Below are 27,995 nucleotides of genomic sequence, written 5' to 3' on the forward strand. Positions count from 1 at the left end.
GAATGTAAAAGCCAAGAGAGAGCAAAAGGTCCTGAGTTGAAGCCCCAGTACCAGTAAGAAAAAAAATCAATTCTTGTGTTTCCCTCCTTTTCCAGTCTACCTGAATGTGAGACTCTGTTACTGGGATCAGACTTAGTAATTCCTGAACAAATCCATATGTAATTTTGAGGTGCCACATTGATTATGAAGTACTGTTTTTCCCTTTTAAGATAAAAGTCATTACTTAAAATTACTTTAAAGCTCCCAGAACTCAGATTAAGCCTTGTACCAATTTGGTCATCAGCTCTTCATTTCTCAGAAAACAGTTTGGGAAAAGCTGTGGGAGCTTCTGAAAACCTAATGGGGAAGGGTTGAATTCTGGAGCGAAGAGCATAGGTGGACTCAGACTTACTTCCTCCCTCTTCTAGCTGATGCTTCCTGTCTTTGCGGCAAGATTATATTTCCTCTCCCTTCACTTCTCCTTTTACACAAATAGCCCCAGACATCTGTGTTCTGGCCTGGCGTTGGTTACCTCCAACTTAATCACCAAATTCTGCCTGAAGAACTGAGGGACTTTGTCTACTACAAAAAGGTAAGACAGACAACTTTTAACTTGGGCAAAGCACTCAGTTATTTATGAGGGGTAGGATGTCTTAAGAGTCTCCATACATATTTCAAGTTACTTTATAATTTCCTGTTTAGGTTAATGGTACCTTACTAACAACCCCCAAAGACAACAAGGCCAGAAATACTTTAACATGATCTGATTATCTTTTTGGGATATCTTTTTGGGATATCTTTTTCATGATCTGATATCTTTTTGGGATCTGTCACTTAGGTGCTTAAATTATTACAAACTTAGTTTACTTACTGTGTTTGACGATTTCTGATGGTTTGGATGTTGTGAATGAGATGAAGTAGGGGAAATTTCCTATGTGCTCTGGTCTTGAGAAAACTGGTCTTGTGATTTTGAATGGGTCTTTCTCCAGTTGAGAAATGTCATAAGTAAAGTTAGTGAATTCTACTGTCATTCTTCAGTGTCACTAAATAGATGGATGGCTTTAAAAAAAAATCATACTATCAAAAATGCTTGGTAACTATTGCTAAAGAAGTTAAGGGTAGATCACAAAGGAAGGCTTTGTGTGTTGGCTTTCAAAAGAGCAGGAGAAACATCATGATCTATGGAGTCTTCCAAATTCATTTATCCTCAGTATATGAAGAATGAATATAGATTCATATACCATAAGATACTCTTACAAAGGCAATCAACCTACATAGCCTACATAACATAATCTACAAGCATACAACAATAATTTCCAATTCATGTGGCATTACTAATGAGCTTCTAAGGAATCAGGAAAATGACAGTTAAGTCTTGTTCCTGACTACCGTAATGTTGCTGGTTACTACAGTTAAGTCTGTTTTACCTCTTTCTTCTTTTCCAAAACCGGTAAGCACCTTATTTGTGCCCTAGGGGAGAAACAGCAAAATTCCCTTTGACCACATCCACTTCAGAATGTAAAGTACCAAGGACTATAGATTCCCAAAGGAGATACTAACTTTGACTTTAGAAATGAAGGCCAGATAGACAGGTGTTGGTGACTCCACTCTCATAATCATAGCTACTCAGGAAGCTGAAATGTAAAGACTGTGGTCCCAACCAGCCTGTGCAGGAAAGCCTATGAGACTCTTAACTCCAATAAACCAGCAAAAGCCAGAAGTGGAGCTGTGGCTTAAATGATGGAGTGGTAGCCTTGAGCTAAAAAGCTAAGGGACGGGGAAAGGGGGGGAGGTAGGGTAGGGAGAGATGGGAAGGGGAAACAACGGAGGAGGGAACAATGCTTAATAAGAAATGTACTCACTACCTTGCCTATGTAATTGTAACCCCTATTTTCACAATAAAAAAAATTTTAAAAGAAAGAAAGAAAAAGAAAAAAGGGGAAAAAAAGCTAAGGGACAATGTCCTGACCCTGAGTTCAAGCTCTAATATTGGCACAAAATAAGTAAATGAAAATAAAGGCTGGAGTTTCCAGTGACTTTCAATAAGTTTTAATAAAACAATGGTAAATTAGGCATCTCTTGTGGTTTGGAAAGTACTGGTAGGGGTAGGAGGAAGGGAAGATAGAGGGGAAATTCGTACAGCAGTAGTCCTGTGCTTCAGAAACTTTCTGGAAGATAAAATATACCATACTCTGAAAGTGCTTTGGAAGAAAAACGAGCCAGAGAGGAATAATCTGATGGATGAACCAAGTTTTGCTTTCTCGATCTTGAGCCAATCTGTACTGTTTTGAAACTGTGGTTGAATGGGAGCAGATGGTGAACCGAAACCCGATTTCCTGTGATGTTTCCTGTGTAGACCAGTTAAGATTAGTTAGCTTTGAAATGAAAGAATTGAATTGCTTTTTTCTTTCTCTCCCTCTTTCTTTCCCTCTCTCTTTCTCTCTTGCTTTATCTCTCTTTCTCTCTCTTTCTCTTTCTCTTTCTTTCTTTCTTTCTTTCTTGCTTGCTTGCTTGCTTTTCTTTGTGCTAGTCCTAGGGCTTAAACTCAGAGCCTGGACCCTGCCCCTGAGATTGTTTTTGCTAAAGGATAGCACTCTACCACTTTCAGTCACAGCTCTACTTCCAGCTTTTTTTTTTTTGGTAGTTAATTGGAGAGAGGAATTTCATGGACTTTCCTGTCCTGGCTGGCTTTTGAGCCACAATCCTCAGATCTCAGCTAGGATTATAGACATGAGCTACCAGTGTCCATAGGCAACAATTCAGAGCCCATTCCTCCAGTGTCCATTATAATCACCTAAGGGACCTCATTTTTGTCTTTTGGCAAGATATACAAACTAGAAAGGAAAATTTGGTCCATCGTTGCTTTCTTTTCCCACTCTCTCACTCTCCTTTCCTTCCTTCTTTCCTTCCATCCTCCCTTCTTTCCTTCCTTTTTTCAAGCCCTATTAGTAGTAAGGCTTGAACTCAGGATCTGTACACTGTCCTTTAGTTTTTTTACTCAAGACTAGCACTCTACCACTTGAACCACAGCTCCACTTCTGGAGTTTTGGTGGTTACTTAGAGATAAGAATCTTGAATACTTCGCTACCTGAGCTGGGCTTTGAACTGGGATCTCAGCCTCCTAGGTAGCTGTGATTACTGGCACCTAGTAGTCCATAGTTTCTTAGGTTCTCTGTTTGGCCTTTGAATGCCCAGAGATCCTCTGATTTTTCTTGCTCACTTCCTCCTACCCAGCAATATATCAGTGGCTACTCGCTCTGCTCTCCCAAGAATTACTGATGCAGTTATCAATCTCAAATGTTCTACCTTGGAGGAGAGATACAGCAATACCCAAAAACAATACTCAATGCTCTTTGCTGCAATGGAGAGAGAAATGAGAGTAGTTAAGGGCTATGTGAAAGATTCCCTGGGAAAAGAGGTGACTGCTTTGGTTTAAAATGAGTATACTTGGAGAACAAGGCTAATACCCTTTCAGACAGAGAGCACTGTAAAGGCAAAGCCAAAGAAATAAGAACTCCTTGGCAGATTATAAGTGAAATGAAGAAAAACAAGAAGGCCTGCACTCTGTCAAGCCATGTGACTACAGGAAGCAGCAAGCCCTTTACACTACACTATATTTGAAAGTAGCAAGGTCACTGTACAGAGAACTCTTGCCTCCAGTACCAGGCAGGGCTGTGCCAGAGGCGGGTCACCTGACTGAGTAGTTGGAACTTGGCTTTAAAAGAGCGTGAACAGATACATTTCTTCATCTTTAACCCAAATTTCCCTTTAAATAAGAAGGAAGGAAGGGTGGAGCTTCTGTGAAGTTAGAACCATTCTCTTGCTCCGCTTTTCAGTTCCAGGAACTATCATGTTGATTTGGTTAGAGTGGTTTGGTTTGTATTCCTAGATTAGGTAGCCCATGGCAGTTCCTGATTTTCAACGAACATCCCCTTTGGGTAGCTCACCCTAGGAACGATGAACTGAGCACCTGTAGTCAAAAAGTTTCCAGGACCTACTGCCACTCTAGTTGTCAATCTTGAAGCAAAGGAAGGTGATAATCCAGGCAGCTATGTAGAGCTGGTCTTGGATGGGGGTGGGGGTGGAAAACAGAAGAGGAGGGGTGGTTGGGAAGTCACTGTATCAAGTAAGTTTTGAGAAAGAGGAAATAAGCATTTCTTTAAAAACAAACAAACAAAAATAAGAGTGAGCAAGGGCTTCCAGTGGAGGTCTAGAATTTCTATGTTGAGAGGTAAAGGAAAATCTATTCATCACCCATTTCCTACCCAAGAACTCACATGAATACATGGTAGTCATGGTGAAGCATCTTTGTAAAAGGACTCCTATCCACATTCCTATAATCATGTAAAATTAAAGTGCTACGTTCTCAGTGTGAGAATGCCAATCGTTAGAAGGAATATAGATTAGCTGGATTCAAATAAGATGTCTAATTCAAATAAAGCATCTAACAAGGCTAGTTGTTGCAACAGTCCAACCTGTTGATTTTTCAGTTGGCAACTCAACTCTAAAATTGTTTAGTAGCTGCTTAGAATCTCTCCTGATTGGGAATGGAATGTTTCTTCTCCACACTGTATTATGCTGTGCTGGCATGTTTTCAGAGATTTCTTCCTAAGCAGGCACAATTAGACTGTACTTCCTTTATATAAAGAAATTGCCAGTGCATTTTAACAAAAGCCAACTTAACTGTAAGTTCAACTGATCAAAAACTAGTTTTCTAGCAAATTAACTATTTAATATATCCAACTTTGGCTTGATATTTTATACTTTAGAATTAAGGATTAAAGGTGGCAAATAATTTCCACCCACACCCATTGTCTTTTCAACTTTGTTCAAATAAATATGAATTCATGACACTTGATTCTATATCAGGAACAAATATAAGCCTTAAAATTGTTCCATGACTCCTTATTCTAGATATAGCTAATTTATTATCTCAGTATAACTGGGGTCTTAATTTTTTTTCATGGTATTCGAGTTTGAATTCACACTTGCTCAGCTTACTCAGTTTGTGTGCTTGCTTGATGCTGTTACTTACTTGAGCCATGCCTCCAGTTTGGCTTTTTGCTGGATAATTGGAGTGTCATAGATTTTCTGCCTGGGTGGCTTCCTACCTTTATCTGCTAGTCTCATCCTCTAGGATGAGCTAGGATTATAAAAGTAAGCCATTGGTGCCCAAACTCAAGTTGGGTGTGTGTGTGTGTGAGTGTGTGTGTGTGTGTGTGTGTGTGTGTGTGTGTTATGTTTATTGAGGCTTGAACTCAGGGCCTGGATGCTTTTAGCTTTTTCCCTCAGGGCTGACACTCTACCATTTGAGTCACAGCTCCAATTCTAGCTTTCTTTTTTCCTTTCCTTTCTCTTTTTCTTTCTTTCTTCCTTCCTTTCTTTCTTTCTCCTTTCTTTCTTTCTCTTTCTCTCTCTTCTTTCTTTCTCTCTTTCTTTCTCTCTTTCTTTCTCTTCCTTCCTTCCTTCTTTCCTTCCTTTCTTTCTTTTCTTTTTTTTTTTTTGGTGGTTAACTGGAGGTAAGAATCTCACAAACTTCCCTTGATACTCAGAGCTCAGCCTCCTGAATAGCTAGAATTACAGGTGTGAGCCACTGGTGACCAGCAAGTTATAATGATTTTAAGATCAAAATCCTTTGGATAATATACTCATTTTCAACTTAAAACTCCAACAGCTTTTTATTCAGACATACAAGAAAATCATCAAAAGAATATGGAGATTTTCTTCATGAAAAGAAACCATAATCACTTCTAAACTTGATTAAGCTCACTGTTCAATTAGATGGTACTGCAAGTATAGGTTAGAGAAGGAAGGAGGTTGAATTAGAAATCCACTAGATAGTTTTCAGTCTGAGCTCTGAGCCCAGAGGAAACTGAAGAATGAAATTCATGTGGGCCTCCATATTGAGGCCTGGGTGGTGGCCACTGAAGTATGGTTCGGTCACTGAAGTTTCCTGAAAATGGACGTCAGGGACTTTCTGCATAAAAGGAATCCCATAAAGACTCCATGAGTCACTGGTTGAGAGTAGCAGACTGTAATTGTGGGTGTTGCTGTCAGTTCCTCTGAATCATGGTTGGAAGGAGTGGGAGGCTCAATAACTGGCCAACAGCAGTGGAGAAAGAAAAGGAGAAATGACGTGGTGGTCTGATTTTACTTGAAAATGAGGGCACTGTTTCGTGTGGTAAAAGTAATGACTGTCTTCACCAAGTGTACAGGTTTTCTCTTTGAATTTGACATGGCTGATGAAGTTGAGAAAGAGAAGGGAGAAAGAAGAAGTGCTTTTCCTTTCAGTGAAAGACATAATCAGTAAAGATACAGCCAGGTTTGTGGCTTCCTTGCTAGCTGGTGTTCTATGGACAATGAAGTTACTGGTGACTGTTGTCGAGGATTCTAGAATGCTGAGGCCAATATAAATCTAAAAGCCTCTTTCTGTTATGAATGAATAAGTTATGTCTAAAATACTAGATTATTAGCAGAATTTAAAAAAATCAAGCCCAAGACTCCTGACTGAAGAAGCACATTCATTCCACTCTATTAGATTATATGGAGTTCATGAACTACTGAATGTTCATTAAATAGTCTTGTTATTGTTTTCAATTATATATTAGGTTTGAGGTTCAAAAGTAAATACAGTTTTATGATAGTACTGTTAGGATAATGGCAGAGATACACAAATATCACAAGCATAACTGCATATGAAGAACATGTGACAATCAAAGAAGCCTTTACTGAAAAGTGATAACAAGTCATTAGTCATTAGGACCACTGGTAACTAACCAGATTATAAAGGTGAAAGAAGAGAAAAAGACGAATTTCATCACAGATCTCTGAGCAGAAGAACAGAGACATTAGAACAAGTCAAAATGATTGCTAAATTTTAAAGTATGTATGTAACAGGAAGTGTTGCAATGATAGGAACAAAATGGAGTGGGCCTTTCCACACACGTGTATGTGGGGTGTGTGTGTGTATACATGTACATTTATCATTTCAGTCAAGGCAATGAACAAATTCCTCATGCTCAAATGATTTCCAAGGCCTTTTGTAATCTCTTTCACATACCCTTCCCTGAATCCTCTCTATTCATCTCCTTTTCCTTCTTCCCAAGTCTCTATGCAATTATAGATCTGGATTCTGTTGTTACAGATCCATTTTCATTTTCTAATCTACTACATAACTGGAATCATACAGTAAGTTATCTTTTTTGTTTGTTTGTTTTTGTCGGTCCTAGGGGCTGAACTCTGGGCCTGGGCGCTGTCCCTCAGCTCTTCAGCTCAAGGCTAGAGCCCTAGTACGTTACCTTTTGCATAGGTCCGCCCCCCTGCTTCCCATGATTATTTAGAGATTTCCCTTATTCTGTAGCATGTCATCAATAGTTCTGCTGAGTGGTAGTCTAGTCTGCAGTTATATCATAGTTTACTTATGTGTTCATATTTTGATGGATGTTTGCATTGTTTCAAGTTTGGTACCACTTCAAGTAAAGGTGCTATGATCATTCCCAACAAGCCTTTGGAAGGTTTATTTCCCTTAGTTAAAACCTAAGAGTAAAATGGGTGTAACAAACGCTCATTTTCAGTGAGGTTATATAGTTCACATTTCCAGTAATAGTATATGAGAACGCCAGTTTTCCTATGTTCTCATTGACAGTGTGGTTAGATTTTTTTAAAAACATTGTAGCTATTCTTGGATGTGTGTGGTAAGTTATTATAGTTTTAGTTTACATTTTCCTAATGACTAATAGAGAATTTATTTATCTACTTATTTGCTATCCACACTTTTTCTTTGAGGAAGTGTCCCTTGGATAACAGTTTTTTTTTCTTTGATCTTTCATTCTTCTTTTGTTCTGTTTGTCTGTTTTGAGATGGGGTTCCACTGTATTGCCTTGTATTACTGAGATGATCCTCCTGTCTTAGTATCCTTCTTCCTGAGCAGCTGGGAGTATCAGAGTTGAACTGGAACTGGTTTTAGCTAGTTATTTTGGAGATGGAGTCAAAGGAATTTTTGTACCTGGGCTGGCCTGAAACTGTGACCATCCAGATCTCAGCCTCTTGAGAAGCTACAATTACAGGAGTAAGCCATTGGTGCTAAGCAATGCTGTTTATCTTATGTGTGATTTGAAAAGATTTTCTCATTCTAAGATTTGTCTTTCCATTCTCCAAATGGAGATCTAATTTTCCTATTTTTTTAAATGAATCATGCTTTCAGTATCTTATCTGAGAACTCTTTGACTATCTAAATTGGCAAGTATTTTCTCATGTATTTTCTTCTGGTGATTTATAGATTTAGAATTTTATATTTAGACTCAGATCTATTTGAAGATATTTTTCCTGATACCAAAGATTCAGTCCAAAGCCTCAGACATGTTCAACAAGTGTTTTTATCACCTGAGCCAGACCAGCAGCCTATTTTCAGATTTTTTTTTTGTGCCAATTCTAAGGCTTGAACTCAGGGCCTGGGCACTGTCCCTGGACACCTCTCTGTGCTCAAGGCTAGCACTCTACCACTTGAGCCACAGTACCACTTCTAGTTTTTTTGTTTATGTGGTACTGAGAAATCGAACCCAGGGCCTCATGCATGCAAGGCAAGCACCTACCACTGAGCCACCTTCCCAGCCCTATTATTAATTTTTTATTTCTGATTATCACTAGCATATAGAAATATGAATGATTTGGGGAGATGGAACCTTCTATCCAACAGAAGTATTATACTTATTTACTAGTTATAGTGGATGTTTCATAGTTTTCTTTAGATTTTCTTTTTTTTCTTTTTTTTTGGGGGGGGAGGTTCGGTCGTGGGGCCTGAACTCTGGGCCTGGGCACTGTCCCTCAGCTCTTCAGCTCAAGGCTAATACTCTACCACTTGAACCACAGCGCCACTTCCGGCTTTTTTTTCTGCTTATGTGGTGCTGAGGAATCGAACCCAGGGCCTCATGCATGCAAGGCAAGTGCTCTACCACTGAGCCACTTCCCAGCCCTTCTTTAGATTTTCTACAAAGACAATCATGTTAACTGTGAATGAGAACCATTTTGCTTTTTTTCTCTTTTAAATGTTTAACTCTTTTCATGCCTTATTGCATTGGCTCAGAACTCTAGTATAGTGCCACATAAAAGTGTTAAGAGTAGCTAGACTGACCACTAACATACTATCATTAAGTATTATATTATGGTTTTAATAGATGCTCTTTGTAAAGGCTAAATACTCTATTCATTCTTGCCTGAGAGTGTTTTTAAAATTAGAAATAGATATTGAATGGTGTCCAAGTAATTTTCTCTCTATTGAGTTGATTTCCGAGGGGTTTTAAAAATTTGTTTTCCCCCAGTTTGTTAATATGATTTGTTAAATAGTTTTGAGAAAGAGTCTGGATATGTATCCCAGGCTGGTTTCTAACTCACAACCTTCCTGATGGACTTGGACATGTGTCAGAAGCCAGAAGCTTCTGCCAGGGCCAGAAGATAGACTTTACCATGGACTACCTGGACATATTTGTTTCAGTGGGTAGTCCCTGACCAGCCCAAATGTCATGTCTCTTATCTGTGTTTCTGTGGGATTTTGCTGTCATTGGATTTTTTTGTCTATGCTAGAGAAACACTTCTCTCTTTATATTGGCTGGGGTGGTATTGGGGCTTCAACTCAGAGACTCTAACATGCTAGGCAAGTGTTCTACCACTTGAACCACAATCTCCAGCAAAAATTATTCTTAATGCAAGAGCAATTAATTTTGGGGGGCTTGAACCCAGAGCTTTTATACTTGCTTGGTAGGTTCTCTACTGCTTGAGCACACCTTTCAATACATGAAAGGCATTAATGTACTAAACGATGGAATTGTTACCCACACCTTCTCTTCTAACCACTTTCCTGGGAGGGCAGACATTGAGTTAAAAAAAAATCCTTCCAAACTTGGCGGTAACTCCCATGGAGGACCCAGAATCCAGGTCAGCCATCTCTTCATGTTGAAGAGAAAGCTTTCATTCTTTTGTTTTGCAGTACCAGGTCTTTGTACTTGCTAGAAAAATGTTCTACTGCTTGAGCCATGACCCCAGCCCCCTCTTTTTTTTCTCTGATTACTTTTGAGATAGGATTTCACTTATTTTCCAGGCCAGCCTGGACCACAAACCTCCTATTTATGCTTTCTACAAGAGCAATGATGATAGGAATGCATTACCATGCCCAGCTTTTTCTGCTGAGATGGGGATCTTGAGAACTACTTTTCTCAGGTTAGTCTGGAACTGACAGCATCCTCCCCATGTCAGCCCCCTATGTAGCTGGGAGGACAGGCCAGTGTCTCACCATCCCCACCTCTTGGTTGATAGGGTCTTGCAAACGTTTTGTTTGGGCTGACCTCAAACCACAATCCTCCTCATCTCCACCTCCTGAGTAGCTAGGATTACAGGCATAAGCCACCAACACCCAGCCTGAAATGATATTGAGCTATTCCTCCTGCCCTCTGCTCTGCTGGCCTGTATGATGGGTCCTTTCCACTTGTGGCTGTTTTCAAGTTGTCAACTACACACTGGGCCTGTAGGAGAACATGATTACTTCCAGCATGTGGCTATCTACAATGGTGGGATGGAGAACTTTTCAACCTTGCTGGGGGTTCTGGCTGTGTTTGCTGTTGGTTATATAAAAATATCCTGAACAGTCTTGGAAGAGAGGGCATGATTTTTGTTCATAATAAATTAGTGTTGTAGGGTATGCCTTAGACACATTTAAATGTGTTGCAAATCCTGTGTTGTCTTCAACATATTGTGCTGTTACCTATCACCCTAGCAGCTTTTCAGAGAGCTGTGAAGCTCAGCCAGGAATGCTATGCCCTTGTGTTTGGTGTAAACACCTTCAGTGTCCTGGCACTGCAGATTCTGTTCACTCAAATTGGAGTAGATGCCAAGGCTTAGAAGCTACCTCTCAGTTTCTGATCTCTGCCAGTTAGTGTGCACTCATTGCTATGGCTTTCTTGGCTAGCAGTGCAGTCAATGTTATAAAGAAATGTAGAAAGTAGGAGGATCCAGAATCATTTTGTTAAGTTACTATTGTGTGTGTGTGTGTGTGTGTGTGTGTGTGTGTGTGTGCGCGCGCGCGCGCCAGTCCTGGGGTTTGGACTTTTGCTTAATACTAGTGCTCTACCACTTGAGCCAGAGCTCCACTTCTGGCTTTTTTGATAGTTTATTAGAGATAAGACTTTCATGGACTTTCCTGCCCAGGCTGACTTCAAATAGCAATCCTGAGAGCTTAGCCTTCTGAGTAGCTAAGATTACAGGCATGAGCCACCAACACCTGGCAGGCTACTTATTATGGCAGAAACTCTGCACAACAGCTACCTGGATAGATTTATTTTTGTTTCTTTATGGTATGTGTGTGTGTGTGTGTTTGTGTGTGTGTGTGTGTGTGTGCGCGCGCGAGCGCGCACACAAGCATGTGCTGGTTCTCAGGATTGAACTCTGAACTTGGGTGTTGCATGAAAGCTGGTGCTCTACCAACTGAGCCACAGCTCCACTTCAGCTTTTTGCTGGTTACTTAGAAATAAGAGTCTCGTCTCATGGACTTTTTATTTTGTCAGTCATGGGGCTTGTCAGGCCTGGGTGCTGTCTCTAGGCTCTTTGGCTCCAGGCTAGGCTAGCCTTCTATCACTTGAGCCACAGTGCCACTTCTGGTTCTCTGGTAGTTTATTGGAGATAAAGAGTTTCACAGACTTTCATGCCTGGCTTTTAACCACAATCCTCAGATCTCAGCCTCCTGAGTAGCTAGGATTAAAGGCATGAGCTACAGCACCAAGTTTTCTCATGGACATTTATGAACACAGTGTGTTTGCATTGTGATCCTCAGATCTCAGCCTCCTGATTTAAACACAAGCTACTTGTATGCCTAGCTCTGTTTTATTTTTTTAATTAAATATTCATGCATGTACATTTCACAGCCTCAAGCAGCACTCAATGAAAACCATGTGTTATTCTGGAGAGGAGCCAGCAATGAAGTTTACTTCATGAATTATTTATGAGGACTAATTTAAGGATGATTTGGTTTTTAATTCAAAAGTGAACTTGAATTTAGAAACCAAGTAATCAACAGCAGTCAAGAAGGGTTTTGCATATTTGATTAGCAAATGAGTTGATGGTTTATACAGTTTATATGTCTGTACTCACTTAGCCAGACCCTTAGAAGGACCACGGTTTCACAGAGGCCAAGGGATGTTACAAGTCATGGTTCTGTCAGCACTTGCTGTGGTCAACTACTGTGTTCTAAATTCTGTATTGTCCATGTATATGTGTGTTCTTCAAACAAAAGCTATTCCTATCACTGGCAATATTTGCTGTGGTTTGACAGACTGTTCTGTAAGGTGCACTGTTTGTAATTTTTTATTTTGGAAAACTCTGTATGAATGTTTTTGGTTTCTATATTGACCATTATGTATTTGTGAAAACTTTCTTTAGAAGTCTACTTTTGCATTATTCATATGGTTCCCAGAGAAGCTCAATTAGTTAGAAAAGAAAATAATCTTTGAAGCTTGGTAATTACCTACATGAAGAAATGTAATCAGGAAACTTAAGGCAGATTTGCTTGTTTTGAATACTTCAGCAAGAAGGACTATTAATTCCATAATGGAAAAAAAAGCCTGTAACCCCTCTGTACAGTACAACAAATATGGTTAAAGATATAGTTAGTCTATTTTACTTCATTCTCTCTCTTTGTGACAGTACTGGGGCATGGATTCAGAGCCTGGGCCTTGAACTTGGGGCCTTATACTCTTGCTTGGCTTTTTCACTCAAGGCTAGTGTTCTATCACTTGAACCATATCTCCATGTCCAGCTTTTGTTGGTTAATTGGAGATAAAAATCTCATATATTTTTCTGCCTGGATGGCTTCAAACTACAATCCTCAGATCTGAGCCTCCTGCATAGCTAGGATTACAGGTGTGATTCAGCATTGCCAGGCTTCATTCTCTCTCTCTTTTTTTAGTCTTATCATTCTTAACACCTAATTAAAAGCATCTACTGGATGGTTTTCACATTTTCTCCTTACAGTCTCAATGTCATTATTATCTCAAACTTCTGTGTTTTTTATTAACTCCATGGTTGCTGTGTTTGCTTAGTGTATGTAATGGGGAAGAAAATCTTGAGAGGAATGATAAGGTGGAGCAAGAATGCTCACTTCTTGCTAGGAGGAGATGATTAATTTTAGCTAGCCTGGGCAAGAAGTTAGCAAGACCTCCTCTAAACCAGTAAGAAGCTGGTGTGATAGCTATGAAAAAGCAGGGAACCATAAACAGGAGAACTATGGTCCTGGGAAAAGTATGAGACCCTTTAAAAAATACCTAAAGCAAAAAAAGGCTTAGGGGTTTAGGGCATGGCTCAAGTGATAGAGGCCTTGAGTTCAAACCACAATAAGAAATAAATGACTATATAAATAAATGGCAGGGGAGAGGGGTCACTGAGATATCAATACAGTTGTCCCTTGCTATATCACAGATCATATTGCGGCTTCACTATATGGAGAATTGTTGTTGGTTTGTTGGGTTTATTTATTTATTTATTTTTTGCCAGTCGTGGGGCTTGAACTCTGGGCCTGGGTGCTGTCCCTCAGCTCTTCAGCTCAAGGCTAGCACTCTACTACTTGAGCCCCAACGCCACTTCTGGCTTTTTCTGCTTATGTGGTGCTGAGGAATCGAACCCAGGGCCTAATGCATGCAAGGCAAGCACTCTACCACTGAGCCACTTTCCCAGCCCTGTGGAGTTTTTGTTGTTGTTGTTGTTTTAATACTATTTAGTATCACTATTTAGTGATCCCTCACCAATCTCAGGAACTACATTCCAGAGACATACCCCCCCCTTACCCCCGCCCCCCCCCCCCACCACGACAGATGAAAATCAGTGAAGTAGCAATAAGTGAACCATGCTAGAGGGACCTAACCCTGCTACTTCGCGGATTTTCACCTATCGCCGAGGTCTCTGGAACGCAGCTCCCATGAGAGGTGAGAGATCACTGTATACTCTGATATCTTCAAGAGCACGTCCTCAGCGATCTATGTTCTCCAACCAGGTGCCACCTCCGAAACATGCTACCACCTCCTAATAATACCATCAGCTGACCACTAAGCCTTCAACACATGTGTATAGAACAGTTAAGGTCTAACTCATATAAATACCAAGAAGAACCTATGCTTTCCAAGCTCTTCATTACTTTCTGTACACCATTTGGTCTCATTTTCCTTCCACTTGAAGGGCTTCCTATAACACATCTTGTAGTGTGGAGCTATCTATAGTAAGAAATTATCTCCCCTTTTATGTATCTTCCATCTTTGTTGTTTCTTAGTGAAATATAGTCTTACCAGATATTAAGCTGTCATCTGGATTTTCAGCTTTCTATAAATCTACTTTGTAGATTTATTCCTGTGTACCTAGCTATTCCTCCTGGCTATTTTAAATTTTTTTTAAGTATCTGTTTTGAGCAATTTTATTATAAAGTGACTTTATGTAGTTTTCGTCATGTTTCTTATAGTTGGAATTTATTAAACTCCTTAGATCTCTGAGTAAGAATTTAGTTTTTCTTTCCATCTTTTACTATTTCCCTCTTTGGGGATTCCAATTACATGTATGACCTCAAATTGTCTCAACTTACAGATGGCTCTGTTGATTTTCTCCCCATGGTACAACCCCTGTTTTCACTGTAGTTGATTCCGGTGCCCTACATCATGTATATACATTTTTCCAATTTGGAGAGGGGAAAAGAAATAACAAAATGCTGAAATAAGGATACAGGTTGACCCAGTGTAACGAGATATACAAGACACTATGTTGAAAACGAACTTTACATCTTCGGGGGGCAAGGCGGTAGAGGGAGAGGAGTTGGGGAGTTGGGGAGGAAAGGAAAGGGGTGGTAAGGGAAAAGCAAAGGGGGGGGGGTGTAACAATGCTCAATAGGAAATGGACTCATTACCTTACTCATGTAGCTATAACCCCTCTGTACAGTATCTTTTTTTTTTTTTTTGGTCAGTCGTGGGGCTTGAACTCTGGGCCTTAGCGCTGTCCCTGAGCTCTTCAGCTCAAGGCGAGCACTCTACCACAGTGCCACTTCCGGTTTTCTAGTGGTTTATTGGAGATAGGAGTTTCACGGGCTTTCCTTCCTGGGCTGGCTTTGAACCAGGATCCTCAGATGTCAGCCTCCTGAGTAGCTTAGATTACAGGCATGAGCCACCAGCGCCTGGCCTGTACAGTATCTTTACAATAAAAAATATGTATTAAAAATGATTTTCTCAACTGCCCCATAAATAAGTGGGCTAAAGACTTAAAGAGAAACTTATCTGAAGAGGAAAGGATAGCCAATAGACACATGAAGAAATGCTCAACCTCCCTAGCCATAAAAGAAATGCAAATTAAAACAACATTGAAATACCACCTCACCCCAGTTAGGATGGCTATAATCAAGAACTCTAATAACAACAGATGCTGGAGTTGATGTGGACAGAAGGGAACCCTACTGCATTGTTGGTGGGAGAGTAAACTTGTTCAACTACTTTGGAAAGCAGTATGGAGGTTCCTCAAAAGACTCCACATAGAGCTCCCCTATGACCCAGCAATCCCACTTTTGGGCATTTACCCAAATGATCATAAACAAGACCACACTAAAGCTACCAGCACAACTATGTTTATTGCAGCATTATTTACCATAGCTAAGATATGGAACCAACCCAGATGCCCTTCAGTAGATGAATGGATCAAGAAAATGTGGTATATATACACAGTGGAATTCTATGCCTCCATCAGAAAGAATGACATTGCCCCATTTGTTAGGAAATGGAAAGACTTGGAAAAAATTATATGAAGTGAAGTAAGCCAAGCCCAAAGAAACATAGGTCCCATGGTTTCCCTTATTTGCAATAACTAGTATATGTCTGAGTCAAGCAGAAATGGTCAGATAAGTTGATGTTAACCAAAATGAACCCCAAGTTAAGGACTCAAATGTTTTTTTTTCTTTTTTGCTATTGTGTCTAACATATTTATAAGATATCTCTTTGTTGCTTTGTATGTCCCTCCCCCACAGTTATAACCCCTGTTTTCATTGTATTTGATGTTGGTATAATTTGTGGAGGGGAAGGGAAAAAACAAATTGTTTAAATAGGGATACAGGTGGACCCATTGCACCAATGAGATGTACAAGTTGTTATGTCGAAAACGAACTTTACAACTTTGGCGAGGGCCGGGGAGAGTGGGGAGGGAGATCGGAAGGGATCGAAAGGGGAAACAAAGGAGGAGGCAACAATGCTTGATAAGAAATGCACTCATTACCTTGCTCATGTAATTGTAATTCCTCTATATGGTATTTTCACAATAAATTAAAAAAAAGAAATTAAAAATTAAAAAGTATTTTCTGCCTTGAGAAACACATTTTCTTACTGTCTTCAAGATCACTAATCTTTTCTTCTGTGATATCTAGTCTTCCATTAATCTAATCTACTGTACTTTTCACACACTGCAGTTTCATCTTTTCATATTTCCCATGTCTCTGTTTACCTTTTTGAAACATAATGTCTGATCTAATGACAATCTAACATCTGGATCAGTTTTAATTGATTAGTAATTTCTACCTTATGTACTTTTAAAACTTCATGTGTGGTTGGTATTTTGAATAAATCTAGACTTTGTCAATTTTGCCTTGAAGAGTACTAGCTGTTTTCGTATGCCTACATTATCATATTACTTAAGTTCCTTGAAAAAAAAGTTCCTTTAGGGACATGTTTTTAAAGATTTTCTGGGTAGAATTGGAGCTATATTCAAAGCAGATTTATTTATTGTCTGCTACAGAGGGAGACTTCCCTGAACTCATTCCTGTGGATGTTGAGGTTTTTCAGTGGAGGAACAGGAACTAATCCTAGCCCAAGGCAATGGTCATATGATACCCAGCCATGGTGTTTGTTTGACTTGTATGTGCTAGTTGGTACTTGGTAATTTTTTAGTGGGAACTTTAGTAGGCTGAATAATGGGCCATCAAACATGTCCATGTTTGATGTTAACCAGAACTGGGAGATTATCCTGAATTAGCGAGGTGGCCCTATCTAGACATATAAGTCCTTAGAAGAAAGAAGTAGGTTAAAAAAGACTAGAAAATAGCAATTGTAATGATAAAAACAAAAGGTTGGAGTGATGTGAGAAGAAGTCAAGGAATCTAGGTGGGTTTTTGAAGCTGACAAAGAGAAGCGAGCAAGATACACTCCCTAAATCCTTCAGAAGGAATGCAGACTTTTCAAATTCTTTATATGTCAGGCTTGCAAACAGTTTTTTGTTTTTGTTTTTTTTTTGGTCGGTTGTGGGGCTTGAACTCTGGGCCTGGGCGCTGTCCCTTAGCTCTTCAGCTCAAGGCGAGCGCTCTACCACTTGAGCTACAGTGCCACTTCCAGTTTTCTGGTGGTTTATTGGAGATAGGAGTCTCACGGTCTCTCCTGCCCGGGCTGGCTTTGAACCGCAATCCTCAGATCTCAGCCTCCTGAGTAGCTAGGATTATAGGCGTGAGCCACCAGCGCCCGGCTTGCAAACAGTTTTATATTATGAATAACTCTATAGAATCTTATTCCCTTAGAGAGAAAACTCAGATTTTTCTATCTAGATTTCCAGAATTGAGGATAAGGTCCAGGGATCTGGGCATTGATGTCCTCAATGAGAAAATGATACTTGAAAAGATCAGGCTCACATTGTTATCTTTTCACTTCCCCATGGCTTATTGATTGGGTTGTTTCATCTCTACTGTAAGACTGACAGCTCCTGGGGGATATCGAAGGCTTATTCATGGTCATCTAGAACAGAAAACACCATAGATGTCTGAAAGACTGAATGACGCCTAGGTACACTCCCACCCACTCTCATATGTAGAAGTTTGCATACCAAATTTAGTATGTGTGTGAATTTCAGGGCATTTAAACAACTGATTATGGCACTATCCTTGACCCTAAGGACTGACTTTGTAAGTCATTGCTAAGTCACAAGTCTCTAATTCTGCACATAGACTCAAAACATCAGCCTGGTCAGTGTCACTATGATTCATCCTCTTCTAGAAATGATTCTTGCTCACTCCATGCAAGCAAGCTTGCAAAGGTAACTGCTCAAGATAAGCATGTGTATTGGGAGTATGTGGATTTGATGGAAGTATATTATAGGCATATATTGAAATATCACAATGGAATCCCTTTGTATAATTAACATATACTAAAAGACACACAAAGGAAGAGGTAAAAGGACAGAGAGAGAGGGAGGGAGAGAGGGAAAGAGAGGATGAACCAATTGATTCCTCATTTCAGAAAGTAAGTCATTGTGGAGTTTGGAAGAACTTTACCAAAGCATGCCATAGTTCAGATTCAAGATGCTGATGAACAGCTATGTGCCACTCATTCACTTCCTTTCTTCTTCCTTCTACTTTGTAGGGCACAAACATCCGAGCATGAGTATGAGTACTATAAAATTACTGAAGTATATCCTGTTTGTCTTCAACTTGCTTTTTTGGGTAAGTGTGTCTTTCATAAGCATGGACGAAATAACCTTCTCCCAGCTAAACTCTCCTCCATCCTCTACCAAAGAAAACTAGTATGGAATGCAACTCATATATGCCTGGCTAATATCCAAAATATGAATCCAGTACACCTAATGTATGTATAAAGAAGTAATGTTTGTCCCAACCCTTTTCTCATCTTGCCACAGTGTAAGTCTACAAAACAATATACCAGTGTAATTATTCATGGGGATGCACTATTCTAGGGGTTTATGACTACTACTGCTCACAATTGACATCTACTGGTCAGAAACTGATCTGCAATTTGGGTACTCAACATTCTCCCCTCACCCAAGAGCCCTTGGAAGAATAGCTGGTTGAAAGAGAAGTCATCTTTTCTGGGGATGTTCTGCTGTGTCATATTTAGCTATTAAAATTAAGATGTAGGATTGGTTATTACTTGTGTCTCTGAGGAGATTCTAGTGTCCCCTCCACACCATTCCCATACTTGGGATTGAATCCAGGGCCTTGTATTTGCTAACCAAGTATTCTACTATTTGAACTATGCTCACAGGCCTTTTTGTTTTTGAGATGGCTCTTGTTAACTTGGCCTAGGCAGGCCTCCAACAATCCTCCTGCCTTTGCCTCTTGAGTAACTGAGATTACAGTCATGTACCACCATGCCTAGTTTCTGAGAAAATTCTTGTGAATTTGGCTTCTCTAGTTTTCTACCTAGCAAGATGAGCTTCCTTATGCAGGGCGTCTCTTCTACATGGTCATAGTTTCCAGAGGAAGGCCATATGTGAGGGCACAAGGAGTAGCATATCTAATCATGAACTTTGTATGTGGTGAAAATGTTGTGTGGCTCATAGAGGAGGCCTTTCCTTAGTAGCTGGAAATGAGTAGGAAGAAATACGGTAGGACTTCATATGAGGAGTCTGAGATTACCTCTCTTCTAGGAGTGTGGGAAGCTGGGTAACGCAGTTGTTTGTGAGTGTCTTGAGTGAATCAATGGAAACAGGTGATTCTAATCTCAAGAAAGTGATCATACATATGAAGATATAACAACTGGTCTTAGTCTGTCATAATATTCTTCTTTTCAGGTTTTTGGCTGTTGCATTTTGGGCTTTGGGATCTACTTTTTGGTCCACAACAACTTTGGAGTGCTCTTCCATAAACTCCCCTTCCTCACACTGGGCAATGTACTCGTCATCGTGGGCTCTATTATCATGGTAGTTGCCTTCCTGGGCTGCATGGGCTCCATCAAGGAGAACAAGTGTCTGCTGATGTCGGTGAGTTGTCATACAGCAGATGCAGTACCCTAAGTAGAGGATAGATAATATTTCCAGTCCTAAGTAGACCGCCTATAGGTACAGGATTGGTACAGATGAACCAAACCTGTCCACAGTACTTTGCTTCTGGCTGAGGCCTCAGGGACAGATAAGAGAGGATATTACTATCTGCCTTGGCATCTATTTTACACTGATAATAATGAGTCTTGTGATTGTAATTTACCTTCACAGCATTTTTTCTCTATTTCTGGTTAAAATCAATTGTCATCCATCTGCCTAAATTCTCATGTGACAATGTACTTCAAATGTGACTTAGTCACTGGTGGAAAAATAGTCACTAGTCTGCTCTGAGCCTGGTGGCCTTCCTCAAATGGTAGAGCATGCTTCCTTAACTCATATCTGCACAAGATAAATACAGTGAGTGACTTCATTCCTTGGCTGTAGACATTGAGGTCTAATAAGAGTTTTAGGTGCATAGTGCAGTTGTTTTCTTTTCATAATCATCCTGACATTTAGGTTTGGATTTTGCTTGCAAGCATTGTGGAAGAAGAGTGCTACATTTCTCTAATATGTCCAGAACGGAGCTTGTTACAACAATGAATCTCTATCCAGAGATGTGGGTTCCCAATTTCCTTGATTCTTTCTTAATTCTTCTTAGGACTTCTTTCCCTGTGGACTAATACTTAACCTAGAGTCCAAAGAAATAAAAATAATCTGTCCTCAGATAGTTCTCATCCTTATAGCAAAAGATAGGAGATATCAGGTATGGGGTTAAAGGCATAAGCAATAAAAATTAGTGTTGCAGAATTAAATGGAGAAGAAATAAGTGGAAAAAATGGTGTATGTTTGTGTGTGTGTGTGTGTGTGTGTGTGTGTGTGTGTGAGAGAGAGAGAGAGAGAGAGAGAGAGAGAGAGAGAGAGAGGCATAAAGAAAGTAAACTCTAAAACTGGAGATAAAAATAAGTTGGAACTATGAGTAGAGCCCTTCTTTCCCTGACCTAGACAGTCTTCAACCTTCAGCACCACTGACCCTCTACCTCAAGCTCTGGTAGAAAGCACAAAGCCTCAAACTCCAAAGGCAATGGTTTAGTTTGTTGACTTTTTCTTCAACCATTTCAATAGGCTGATGCCAATATTGCTTAATTTATGCTTCAAGTAGTGTGTCAAATATGTATTATAGGTACATGGTACTCTTATTGGTGGGAAAGAACGATGACTCCAATCTGCCCTCTAGTGTCCAGTTTTAAGAACACACATTCCTCACAGAACAAGAGAGGGTTGACAAAGTCCTGAGGAAGACAGTCAGGAGAATCTCATTTGCACAAGTCCACCTAGATGCTCCCAGGCAATAGAGGGATAGTCAGAAACTTGGATCGGTATCATGACCATGTCTCTATTTTGCCACAGTTTTTTATTCTGCTACTGATTATCCTCCTTGCTGAGGTGACCTTGGCTATTCTACTCTTCGTGTATGAACAAAAGGTAAGTTATGAAGAACACAACTCACTGTCTGATTGATGAAAGTGGGGAGTGAGCAGTGGAAAAGCTGGCACAAAATAAAGATATAGCAATGAAGTAGAAGGATGACCGAGATTAATTGTAATTGGAGAGAGGAGAAAATGTCACGAAGGAAGGTTGTATTTGATTGGTGGTGATCTTCTTTCTGCTTACTCTTACTTTGCATATTTAGCTGTGAAGAATGTCTATCTGGTAGCCAATGATAGGCCTTGCTTTGACCACCATTTTTCTTCCTTTGTGCAGCTATAGCTCTTGAAGAATAAGAATCTGTTACGTACCTCTTCCTTCAATGCCAACTCCCCATCAGCCCTTCTCCCTACATGTGTACTTCCTCCCACCACATCCCTATTCCAAGGAAATGGTTTGGAAGAAGGGGACAAGTAGCTCTATTACTGTACATTTCTTATTCCTTGAATTCACCTGCTTTTTACAATGTCTCCTCTGCTGAATGTTACCTGCCCAGCTGAATAACTATGTGTCTGAAGGCCTGAACGACAGCATCCAACGTTACCACTCAGACAACAGCACCAAGGTGGCATGGGATTTCATCCAGACACTTGTGAGTACAGATGGAATCTTCTTCAGATCAGCCTGGATTTCATTTCCAACCTTAGTCCCTACAAGCTAACATTCCTTTTTTGGAGGTTTCAGAATCTAAGGCCTGTACTCCATAATCCCATAGTTTCAGAAATAATGCCTTATCTATCATCAACAGAGGAGCCCAGAAATCAATCTGATCAGTTCAAAGTCCTCTGATCCTTTACTACATCAAACAGGCTCATTGTCCAAGCCTTTCTAGAATGCTAAGAAGATACAAATGTATTAGTTTATGTATCTTCCAACATTTTAATGAAAAAACCCAAGTGGTATAATACAAAAACTTTCTATTCAATTCCCAAGTTACCCAAATTAGGCTTATTATAAAGTATTCAAGTGCTTCTGTGCCCATCCACAAAGAAGTGTTAGGGAGCCCTGAATAGACACAATCTAAAACAATACCATCATAACCAAATGTTGGCTTAATGTGAAATCCAAGAAACAACCTAAGAACTAGAGCAGAGACTGAAACCAGGTAATCTTGGGGAAGTTACTTAACCTTTTTAGATCCCACTTGTTTACTTTTTTTTTCAAATATAGTTTAAAAGTTTTGTGAAATATAATTTACACCCCCTCACCCCACACACATGCACAAAGTTAAGAAATGTCAGAAGATAAACTTCTGGGTGAGTGCCTTGGCTTCCCAGTGTCACCTCATCTAATCCCCTATGATTTTTATTTTTGCCAGAATGTGTGTGTGTGTGTGTGTGTGTGTGTGTGTGTGTGTGTGTGTGTGTGTGTGTGTGTGTGTGTGTGTGTGTGTGAGTGCGCGCACACGGGTGCCAGTTCTGGGTATAAACTCAGGGCCTGGGTGCTTTGCTCAAGGCTAGCCCTCTACCACTTGAGCCACAGTTTCACTTCTGGACTTTTTGATAGTTTACTTGGAGATAAACATCTCACAGGCTTACCTGCTCCAGCTGGTTTCGAACCACAGTCCTCAGATCTTACACTCCTAAGTAGCTAGCATCTCAGCATAAGCCACCAGCACCCAGTTTTAAATATTTAAATATTTGCTTTAAAACATTTTAAAGCAAAAAATCTAAAGCAAAAAAATTAAAGCAAAAATATTTTAAAATATTTTAAAGCAAATATTAAACATAAAATCACCCATCAAATATCACTAACTAATCAATTTATCCTAGCTTTCTCAAAATTGTCCAAATCAAGATAAAAAGAAGGGACTTGGGTTTGGCTCAAATAGTATACCACTTACCTACCAAGACCCTTGGTTCTATTCCTAGCATCATATGGTCTGTGAACCTAGATACCTGATAAGGCTCAATTATATGTAAAGATTCTCAAGTTGGTACCTTCTTGTTGTATCATGTAAGCAGGTACAAAACTTATTCAGTGATCTTAAAACTAACTAGTAGGGGGGGAGCTGGGAAGTTTGGATCAGTTGTAGAGTACTTGCCTCACATGCATGAGGCCCTGGGTTTGATTCCTCAACACCACATAAGCAGAAAAAAGCCAGAAGTGGCACTGTGGCTCAAGTGGTAGGGCACTCGCTTTGAGCTGAAGAGCTGAGGGACAGCACCCAGGCATAGAGTTTAGCCCCCACGACCAACCAAAAAAGAAAAAGAAAAAACTAGCTAGTGGGTCTATTCTGATCATTAGAAGTGCCCAAGGAGTAGGTACTGCTGGCTCATATCTGTAATCCTAGCTATTAAGGAGGCTGAGATCTAGGACTGTGGTTCAAAGCCAGCCTAGGCAAACAAATCTGAGATACCCACATCTCTAAATAGCCAGCAAAAAGAAAATACTGCAGGTAGCTCTAGCAAAGGTAGCCTTGAGAGCAGAAAAAGCCAAGCAAAAACACAGGCCTTGAATTCAATCCCCTGGGTATATAATTCTTGATCTGTAAAATGTAAATAAATTAGATGTGCCCTTAATATTCTGAAAAGGGCTTATGGGAATAAAATGGAACAGATTTGAAATTACTTTATTCTAAGGAGCTCTTACTAATAGACTAGTTCTGGACTTTCTGCTATGGAGTCAGATCTGGCTTTCCTCCTATTGACTATCTAACCATCATGTTTTGGGGGATTTGGCTTCCAGCTAAATTGTTGCGGTGTAAATGGCACTAGTGATTGGACCAGTGGCCCACCAGCATCTTGTCCATCCAATCCAGAAGTTAAGGTAATTTTGTTGGCAGCTTTCTTCTTACTAGCTTGTTTAAACATTTAGTTAGCTTGGAATCTATGTCATAAAGGGTCCAGCATGCCTTCTCTCTGGGTTTGATTCCTTAGCACCACATAAACAGAAAAAGCCGGAAGTGGCGCTGTATCTCAAGTGGCAGAGCACTAGCCTTGAGCACAGAGAGGCCCAAGGACAGTGCCCAGGCCCTGAGTTCAAGCTCCAGGACCAGAAAAAACAAAAGAGAAAAGTACTTTTAACAAAAAGTGAACTGGGTGACAACACCAGGTAACTAGAAAAACCAAGAAATCTAAGGATCTAGCTCATATAGCTGCAGGTACTGTAAAGAATCTTGATATACTAAACTACTGATTAGAGTTTGTATGACAATAGCAGAGGATTTAGTATCATATTCATTATAAAAGGGGAGGTTTCATTGTGACGTTTCCAAGCTTTATATAATATATCCCAATCAATCTTTGGCTCTCTTCCCCCTCCCAAATACAACTTCCACTAGCCTGGCTTCATTTTTCTATTTTTTCTTAGATACAAACAAACTATTTTAACTATATTCATCCACATTCACCCTCCTTTTTAGCCCAACCCACTCCAGTGGTACATCCCCATACCTTACAGAGCCTATTTCTCTATCCTTATACTTTCAATCAATATTGATCAGTATCTCTTGTTGAGATTGTCTATAGTGGTAGAGGATTTTGTCTACTTTTTGGAATCCTTGTAATGTATGGTAAAATGTATAGGCTTAAAGTAAAAGAGCTTTTTCCCTCTACCTGTTTCTCTGTTCTTCCTAGAAGATGCTTAATGAAATGGATCATGAATGAAGGGGACTAGGGATGAGAGAAAACTGTAGAACTATTGAAACCACCTTCCACTTAATTTGCATCTCTAGGATAGGCTCAGAGAAGAAGCCAAAGACATGTTACAAGTAAACCAAATCCCTAACATACCCACAACTATTTAGAAATCTCCAGAATGGTTTAGGTTTGTGGATAGAAACTAGGAAACCCACCAATGAACAACTTCCCTGGATCTTAGCCAAATTATGATAGATTTACTGGCTATAGAAGTTAAGACACAAATTAATCCTGGATTAGTAATCCTGAATATAGGATCTAATCCTGAATATAGGATCTAATCCTGAATATAGGACTGCATTGCCTATATTCCATTGTTAATCCTAGATTAGCACTACATTTTTAAAGAATCTAAGGAAATCTACTGCTGAACTTTCTCTGGGAGCAAATTTAACTCAGTGGAGCTAGAAATCTAGGCTATGTACATCAGTGCATATATACCACTATAATGATAATACCACCAGAAAAGGTTCTCATTAAATATGCTTTATTTTATACCTGTTTCTTTATCGATGCAAATAAAATAAAATTAATACCTGGCATAAATATTAATAAACATTAATATAATTCTAAATATTAATACCTAGAAAATAAATAAAATTTAATAGATGGAAGAAGTATCTTTGTATTATACAGGTAAAATACAAATTATCATCCTAATAAAGTTGAATTGCAGAGTAGTACCATTTGTACAAGTAATTTTTTTTCCCCTTTAGGGTTGTTATATGAAAGTGCAACAGTGGTTTTACTCCAATTTCTTGTATATTGGAATCATTACCATCTGTGTCTGTGTGATTCAGGTAAGAGCTTAATTCTAACACTACTGTAAGAATTCAATGAGTGAAGCTCTATAAAGACTTAGAACAATGCTATAATCATTGTACATGCACAATAAATGCTGTCTGAGCTCTCTCCAAGTTGAGTACCAAATAATTCTAATTTCAATCTGACTTAAGGTATCCAAAACATATATGCTAACAACATCTATTTAGTTAATGTATCCCTCTGGATAATGAGGGAGTCACAGCCAAATTAGTAGCATGAAGAACTTGGCATTGATTCTTCTTTATTTTTTATTTTTGCCTGTACTGGGGCTTGAACTCAGGGCCTAGGCATTGTCCCTGAGCTTCTTTTTGCTCAAGGCTAGCATTCTACCACTTGAGCTACAGTGCCACTTCTGGCCTTTTCTGAGTAGTTTGTTGGAGATAAGAATCTCATGAACTTTCCTACTTGCTTCGAACCATGATCCTCAGATCTCAGATTCCAGACGTGAGCCACTGGTACCTGGCTTGGCATTGATTCTTTTCTCAGATTGTCTTGGAAAAAGTGTGATTGGTGAAACAGTCCACTGAAAAATCAAACTTGTATGATGAAAGCTCTGTTGAACTAAAGTTCAACAACTAAAAGGTGAAATCTGAGTTGTTTTGAATTCTTTTTTCTTCTATGATATTTGTAATATTGTTCTACCTAAGTATTGTGGAAAATTACAGACTAAGTCGTAACCAAGAAATTCAGAGACAAGTGATTTTTCTCCGCTTGGAGACCAAAGAGACATAGGGCATAAACAAAGCTCAGTATTTAGTAAAAGGGCTTCTGTGGCTTCTGAAGAAGATAAAACGTTTTAAGCCTTAACATTTTAGTCTTTACATCATTGCCACCTCTCTCCACACTGTTCTGTTTTTTGGTGCCAATACTGAAGCTTAAATCAGGTCCTAGATGTTGTCCCTTAGTGTTGGTTTTTTGGCCCTCCACTCAAGGCTAGTGCTCTACTGCTTGAGCCAAGCTCCACTTCTGGCTTTTTGCTGATTAATTGGAGATGAGCATTTCCCAGATTCCATACCACAATCCTCAGATCTCAGCCTCCTGAGCAGCTAGGATTACAGGTATGAGCCACCAGAGAACTCCTGAGAGGGAAGTGATGGATGGAAGGACGGCCAAAGCATGATGTCTAGGTAGATTTCTGCTCTGTGGAGGCAATTCCCAGAATTGTGGGAGAGATGACTTCCCTTATGAAGACCTCACACTGTCTCAATTCTTTTCTCAGGTGCTGGGGATGTCATTTGCACTCACCCTCAACTGCCAGATTGATAAAACCAGCCAGGCCCTAGGTCTGTGATCTGCCCTGTGCTGGAGAGACTTGTTTTATCTTTGGACATCCAAACCACTTACAGCATGAAGCCCCAAATGATCATCTTCTGGACTTCCATCTTTGTCTCCTCATCTCTCCCCTGTTTGGTTCTCATCTTATGTGTTAGGCAGGCACTTCCATCTCAGACAGCATGGCGACCATTTACCCACTGATGGTAGCAGCCATGCCACTCAAGGTGTTTAAAGACCAAGAGAATCTGTGACACTGCTGGCTAGAGATTTTAAAAAAAAAAAGAGCTCCAGGATTTGAATGTTTGTATCTTTTTGTTGTCAAATTAATCTTCAGCCACTGAATCATGACCAGTTTGCTCTACCAAGTCATATGAGATGAGCTGAAAGGAGTTCTGGGGCCAGATTCAATGATTCCTTTTAATCTGGTTCCTTGGCCATAGGAATGACAGAGTACTCTTTTCTTCATAAGGGAAGGTATTACTTTAATTCTCTTATTAAGAATGACTCATTGATTTATTCTAAATCTTTCCAGTCATTCTTACCTTGACTTCATACCCAGTCTCAGTCTTTGAGTTACATAGCTGGGAAGAACCCTGAAGCAATAGTATATTTGGTGGGTCACTTGATAACCACAGTCAGAAGTTTTTGGGTATTATTGCTCAATTATATAAGGTTTTTTAATGTACTTTTAAATTTTTTCATTAAATAAAATAGCTTATGAACTCAGTTGTAACCATCTCGTTCCTACACTTCAAATACTTCCTCTGTGACAATCTGATTGCTTGGCTGGCCAGCTAAGTGTATTAAGTTAGATATTGCTGCCTAACAAATTAGTTTAAATGTTTGTGTATGTAGGTATGTTATGTATTTACATGGTCTCACTATGTTTCCCTGGAGGGCCTCACACAATTCTCCTGCCTGTATCTCCTAAGTATTCAGATTTTGGGTTTGCATCATCAGTGCCCAGCTAACAAACACTTTACTATTTCAATTTTGAGGACTCAGGAATCTTGGAACAGTTGAGCTAGTTGA

At 39.6% G+C, this 27,995-nt stretch overlaps 1 protein-coding gene and 1 pseudogene across 1 annotated transcript; both read left to right on the forward strand.

The window, feature by feature from the left end:
* The first annotated feature begins 453 nt into the window (after positions 1 to 453).
* Positions 454 to 27,689, forward strand: Cd53 (CD53 molecule). Its single transcript, XM_070006267.1, has 8 exons — positions 454 to 571; positions 18,381 to 18,460; positions 19,549 to 19,737; positions 21,145 to 21,219; positions 21,719 to 21,814; positions 23,911 to 23,991; positions 25,580 to 25,663; positions 26,908 to 27,689. The coding sequence occupies exons 2-8, from the start codon at positions 18,398 to 18,400 to the stop codon at positions 26,977 to 26,979; spliced, it is 660 nt and encodes a 219-aa protein (XP_069862368.1). The 5' UTR covers positions 454 to 571; positions 18,381 to 18,397; the 3' UTR covers positions 26,980 to 27,689.
* On the forward strand, positions 10,395 to 10,997 carry LOC138817085 (thiamine transporter 1 pseudogene; annotated as a pseudogene).
* Positions 27,690 to 27,995: the final 306 nt, after the last annotated feature.

Source organism: Dipodomys merriami, unplaced genomic scaffold, assembly GCF_024711535.1.
Source record: "Dipodomys merriami isolate MVZ:Mamm:240054 unplaced genomic scaffold, mDipMer1.0.p SCAF_7, whole genome shotgun sequence".
NCBI lineage: Eukaryota > Metazoa > Chordata > Mammalia > Rodentia > Heteromyidae > Dipodomys > Dipodomys merriami.

Bases quoted from the DNA above. Each gene is read 5' to 3' on its own strand.
- Cd53 (XM_070006267.1), top strand. From the start codon at position 18,398: ATGAGTATGAGTACTATAAAATTACTGAAGTATATCCTGTTTGTCTTC. The intron at 21,815-23,910 runs GTGAGTACAGAT...TTTGGCTTCCAG, and splicing joins GGGATTTCATCCAGACACTT to CTAAATTGTTGCGGTGTAAA. The intron at 25,664-26,907 runs GTAAGAGCTTAA...TTCTTTTCTCAG, and splicing joins TCTGTGTCTGTGTGATTCAG to GTGCTGGGGATGTCATTTGC.